Raw genomic sequence first — 6,000 nt, forward strand, 5'->3', positions numbered from 1 at the left:
AAAACTGCATTATAAGGTGTCACAAACTGTTCACGTCGGTAACTTTAGCATTTATATAGAGTTATAATATGACATCCCAACTGCAATAACTGAAAATTAAGCTATCGTCTGTATAATAACGTTATTATGCATCACTACTGCACAACTGTAATGCTGCAAGCGTTAATATGGGAAAACAGTTCTATATTATACAGCCTTTAGCAATTAATGGAACTGAGAGCTGAAATGTGGAACTGTAAGCTGTATTGGCGCATTTTTGTGGGCTTTAACTAAGCTATATTCTGAATAAGACGCCACAAGTGTACCCTTAGACGCTTGCATTTTAAGAAAGAACATGTGAACTACTATATTGCAGTCAGTTATTCAGTGATATCAATTAACAATGATATAATGCGCCTGGCTGCATATAGTGGAACATTAGTAGTGTTAATCAGCTTATTCCATGCAAACCTATAATAACACTTATAAAGCCCCCATGATCGCTTTGGATGAATTCATATACTTCTGAATTACAGCAAACTGCTGGTTATTAGATCACATGTGGCTTGTGAACCCAATTGGAGCTGAATACTTGTACCAGCGTGGGCTATTAATCTGCTAATGTAGTTAAATAAGATCTTATAGACTGCATTTTTATCGCCTCATAGTTATTTATTAGTTACTCGCCACCAGCGTGGCGACATTGTGATCTGGAAACAGAAAAGGAAAACTGGCGGAATACGCCGAAAAATTAATAGAGAATTTTTGAAATCCCTAAAACTCCTACGGAGAGTTTAGTAGTTCATTGCTAACTGTGCCACTATTTGCGTACAATGCGGCCCACAATTATGCTATACACAAATCTATAACTGATTTGTTTGACACAAGATCTCGCCGTGTCAGCTCTTTGCTGACTTATGTACTACGAGTGGACACTTAGACAGCCCAGTACTAGTCAATGTACCTCGAGTGAACACTGAAATAGCTTCTACCATTTTATCGTGGTTAATACGGTACACATTAGTGATCTGCCATTTTTTTAGATTTCAATGTTATATATTATTCATTTATCCTAATTAAGTCAACGAAAACGACACCGGATTTGTGTAGGAAACCGGATGATTTTATGAGTAACAGCTTATCGTCAATTTATACGAGTATTATGAATAAAAAAGTATTCTTTGTTCATAACATCGACTTATTTAATACTAAAATTTTCAAGTAAACAGTGATATTTTGGGGGCGCGTGTAAAATTTATCTACATTCATATAGTATTTGACAGTAAAATTTCTTTCCCATTTGAAATTCACACACATGGGAATAAAATCAATGTTGTACTTAGGTACCAAAACTAACGTTTACACCTTCATTGCACCTTCTTTATAAACATCACGTCACGAAATAGTTCATGCTAACAATATAAGAAAATAATAAAGGAGTGGAGCAATAAATATTCACAATCGTCCCAATTATGCATTCTCAACTCTTTAGAAGCGTTAAATCAATCATTTTAAGTACTTTGTGCTGAAAAAAGGGCAACAGGGACTCTATTAATGAGCCATTAAGCTGTTAATAGGTAACACGTGATCCACTAATCAGTCAATGTTCAGCTCTTAGGGTGACTGTTATACCTTTAGTAATGCTGATATAATGCTGATATAGTGCAATATTTCCAATTATTCAGCTGACAGCTGATTAATTTGTGCCCAAAATAGAGTTATATCAGCACTTACAGCGCCTCTAAGGGTTCTATTCTGGACAATAATTCAGCTACTATACAGCAGGTCTGTGCTACTTGGGTGGTGCCTGCCTTTTAGCAATTTTCGTTGTTTAGAAAAATGATAGTAGCTTGGAAAAGATGCTACTTGGCTTGGATATTTATGCGGTCTAGTTTAGAGGTCGGTCGCCATATGCAAGCAGCAATGTATTTTTCTTTGTAATAAGGTACATGAACGAATCCTCTCTCCAGTCTCAACTACTACATATTATATAAAACCGTCATTGAGCGAAAGAGAATTTGAAATAGAGGTGTATTGTCAAAGAAAACTTTGTAGCGACGTTAATTTACTGCCATTTTTCGACACATAATTAAAACTTTTAGAACGCCATTGGACTATGATCCTTATTCTTTCACTGATATGTGTTCAATCTGTTAAATATCAAAAAGTGGCGCCATCTAATAAATCAAAGCCCAAAGGTATAGCAGCATCGTTTCGAGCGATGGCGCCATAACCTTTATGCTTTAGGTAAGTGCCCTGTAAGATGGCGCCACTTATTGATATTTAAAAAATTGAACACATATCAGTCAAAGAATAAGGATCAAAGTCAAATGGCGTTCTAAAAGTTTTTATTATGTCTCGAAATAATGGCACTAAATTAACGTCGCTACAAAGTTTTCTTTAACCCTGGTCTGCCGTCAACGGAAGGAAAAACACCTAATAATAATAATAATACATTCTCACCAGACGAGATCCCAATTGAAACTGATATAATGTTAGGGTCGATCAACCTCTCCTTCAAGGCTTGAGCGCAGAGCAGGCTCTTTTGGGCCTCGTCACCGTGGGACATCCCTCGGAGTCCGAAAACGAGTAGGAACATCAGGTCTTTGTCGAACAAAGACACTTTGTTTAAGAGGCCTCCTGCTGCTGACGACGTGCTGAAATAATGGCTCACATGAAGGTAGCTCATACTTCGGTGATACCGAGTACTGACACCGACGAATGACAGTTCTGCAGCAGATGCCGCTATTCTTCGCTACGCACTCGCACTGGTTAATGAAAATGAACGCCTGGTAGCCTACCACCTTTGACCTTAGTTAAAATTTTCCAATGAACGATTAAAGCAAGTTAAGCTAATGCCAATTTTCTATAAAATTAAATAGAACCTTACGTAGAGTAATCCAGTAGAACTTAATATTTTCACAAATTTTCCCGAACTGGTGACATTACTACTGTATGGTAAAGATTCGGAGCAATGGACTAAGTCAGTATTTTTTTGGGTGAGTTGATCTAGCTTTAGGTAGCCAAGGAATTATGTAATATAATACCAAGCATATGTCGTCGATATGCTGAAGGTAAAGTAAGTACAGTCAGCAAAACTATTAATTTATGCTAATAGTTTTGCTGGCTGTACTAAAACCATAACATCCACCAACCTATAAACGCATTTATACGCAGTATCCACAATTTCGACAAGCATTTCATCAGTCACAGTTTTGGTCACAATGTTCAAGAAGATGACTACCACTCGGCGTATCTCAGTCAGGAATTCCATGGGCTCATCATTCTCTACGGCCCAAATCACGGGCTGCACCATGAACTTGCGAAGCGTAGGCCACCATAAGCTGCGTAATGCTGATACTATAACTGGCCGAACTGAAAAAGTCATATTTATATCAAAGATTTATTGTTTGTAGAAGAGTTAGGTCTAAAAAAAAACTGTTCCCAGAGTTTGACAGCTAAAGTAAATGGCGCTGCATTGGGTAATATTCTTTGTGGTCCAGTTGATTGCAAACCGTCAAATTTTTAGTATCTGATTCAGAGTTTCCTCATAATGTAGGTACGAAAAGGTCATAAGGCCATCTACACTAGATGTCAAATTCGAAGCGCCAACTTTTCATTGCTATGCCTGTTGAGGCACGCGACTTTCAGGCCAATTCGGGTTTTAGTTATAAGATCTGTTTGCAATATGATACTGATCTGTGTCAAAAGTGACAATTCTTTAACCAAAACGTCACTTTTGACACAGACAGATCAGTATTATATTGAAACAGATCTTATAACCAAAACTCGAATTGGCCTGTTTAAATAGATATAGGTAAAAAACTTAAGTAAGTCACCTGTTGTATGTAGTTGTGACGTGTTCGAATAGACATTTGTTTTGTTTGTGTGTGTCTTTTAAACATGTATTGTCTATTCGAACACGTCAGAACTACATACAACAGGTGACTTAGTTAAGTTTTTTACCTATATTTGTATTTTGGATCCTATTATTAATAATCTAGTCGTCCAATAGTAAGGTAGTAGTAGTAGGAAAATCTTACGTGCAAATTTTTTGTAGTATTGTTCGAGGTCGCCAGTTAAGTCGATAGACGGAAGAAGCAGGTCTTTGTCTAAAAATAATTGATGGCCAAATATTATTAATAGAATATATATACAGATAGATATAAAAATACGATCATATACAACCGATTACCGTTAATATAAGAGGGGCTGAACCTCTTCCATGGACCTGCGGTTTGTAGTACCTACAAAATAAATTGTGTTAATTGCTTCCGACGTGTCGGAAGCCGGTGTTGCTCGAAGGTTAATTGTACCTATCATATAAAAGCAAAGCCAGCAACATCCACATGTAAAAACTGGTTGTTGCTGACTTTACTTCTATACGACTCATTATTACAATATTTTCATTAGTACTTTGACAATTGATACATTCATCTCATCTCGCTTTGTGTGGTAGGGCACAGCACAGCGGATGTCATTCCAGATCTAGAGCAGAGCCCAACTGGGGAAGTACCTTACAGAAAACCGCAGCCAAATAACACTAGACCTTGCTCATAAGTGTTGTGTTCCTGCTGGTGCGTAAGGTTACCAGAGCTCAACGAGGGTGCGGAGTGTTATATAAGATCGGCAACTGTAATACCTCTGGCGTTGCAGGCGTCCATAAGCTGCGGAGACTACTTACCATCAGGCAGGCCGCTTGTTTGCCAAAGACGTAGTGTAAAAAAATAGGAAAATTTGAGCGTGTGAAATATTAAATTTTGTCATCAGGAATATCACTTGGCACAGACAGAAAGTCGTGCAAGAGGTACACAGGCCAATCGGACGTACACTGATATCGGAATTATATTTTTGAATCCTGTTATTTAGTTGTCGTGCATATTGCTCATACTTATTCGTACTTACATGCATTGGCGCAGCCGAGACGCACGATAACTATAATATCATTCTGGGGGCCCACCGCGAAAACCGAAATTCGCAAATTGCGGGGATCTTTCTCTTTTACTCTCACTACCACGTAATAGAGTAACAGAGAAAAATGCCCGCAATTGACGAACTTCGATTTTCGCGGTTATAGCCCTGAGGGCCTACCGCGAAAATCGAAATTCGTCAATTGCGGGTATTTTTCTCTGTCACTCTAATCACGTCTTAGTGAGAGTAAAAGAGAAAGATCCCCGCAATTTACGAATTTCGGTTTTCGCGGTAGGCCCTCTGATGTCAGTGTACGTTCGAATTAGCCTGCGTGTGTTGCACAATTTTCCGCTACAAAGGGCATTTACTTGCCAAGTGCTACAGTCTACGGCGTAGCGCTTCGTAGCGATTTGAAATGGTATCTAATTGTAAGCTACCCTAATTTAATAGACGCATTCCAATCAAAAATATTTTAATAAAAAATCGGCCAAGAGCATGTCGGGCCACGCTCAGTGTAGGGTTCCGTCGTTACTCTTCCGTCACAATAAGCTAAACTGGCGCTTAAAGTATATTAAATTGTTAACCAAGCGATGAAAGGGTACCTTTCACGCGAGTTAAACAAATAGGCAAATTTGCATAATCAATACCTAATTAAAGTAAGTCTTTTTACTATGAAGGGGAAACTTTTTACGATAACTCAAAAATAGCTAAACTGATCCTGTCCGCTATAGTTTTCATTTAATGTCTTTCTTAAGCTCTACTTCCACAATTTTTTTTTCATATTTTTTGGACCTATGGTTCAAAAGTTAGAGGGGGGGGACACATTTTTTTTCTCTTTCGGAGCGATTATCTCCGAATATATTCACTTTATCAAAAAATGTTTGTTAAAGACCCCTATTAGTTTTGAAAGACCTTTCCAACGATACCCCACACTGTAGGGTTGAAGCAAAAAAAAAATCACCCCCACTTTATGTGTAGGGGAGGTACCCTCAAAAAAATTAAATTTTTATATTTTATTGTACGACTTTGTCGGCTTTATTGATTTATATATCCATGCCGAATTTCAGCTTTCTAGCACTAACGACCACGGAGCAAAGCCTCGGACAGACA

At 38.0% G+C, this 6,000-nt stretch overlaps 1 protein-coding gene across 1 annotated transcript in view; it reads right to left on the reverse strand.

Moving 5' to 3' along the window:
* The window catches only part of LOC133527896 (uncharacterized), a 37,432-nt gene extending 32,911 nt beyond the window's left edge, over positions 1-4,521 (reverse strand). The window contains exons 1-2 of the mRNA XM_061865090.1: positions 3,135-4,521; positions 2,443-2,636 (exon numbers count right to left, since the gene is read on the reverse strand). Coding sequence (XP_061721074.1) covers positions 2,443-2,636; positions 3,135-3,367 — 427 coding nt within the window. The 5' untranslated portion in view covers positions 3,368-4,521. The remainder of the gene's footprint in view (positions 1-2,442; positions 2,637-3,134) is intronic.
* Positions 4,522-6,000: the final 1,479 nt, after the last annotated feature.

Source organism: Cydia pomonella, chromosome 18 (assembly GCF_033807575.1).
Source record: "Cydia pomonella isolate Wapato2018A chromosome 18, ilCydPomo1, whole genome shotgun sequence".
Classification (NCBI taxonomy): domain Eukaryota; kingdom Metazoa; phylum Arthropoda; class Insecta; order Lepidoptera; family Tortricidae; genus Cydia; species Cydia pomonella.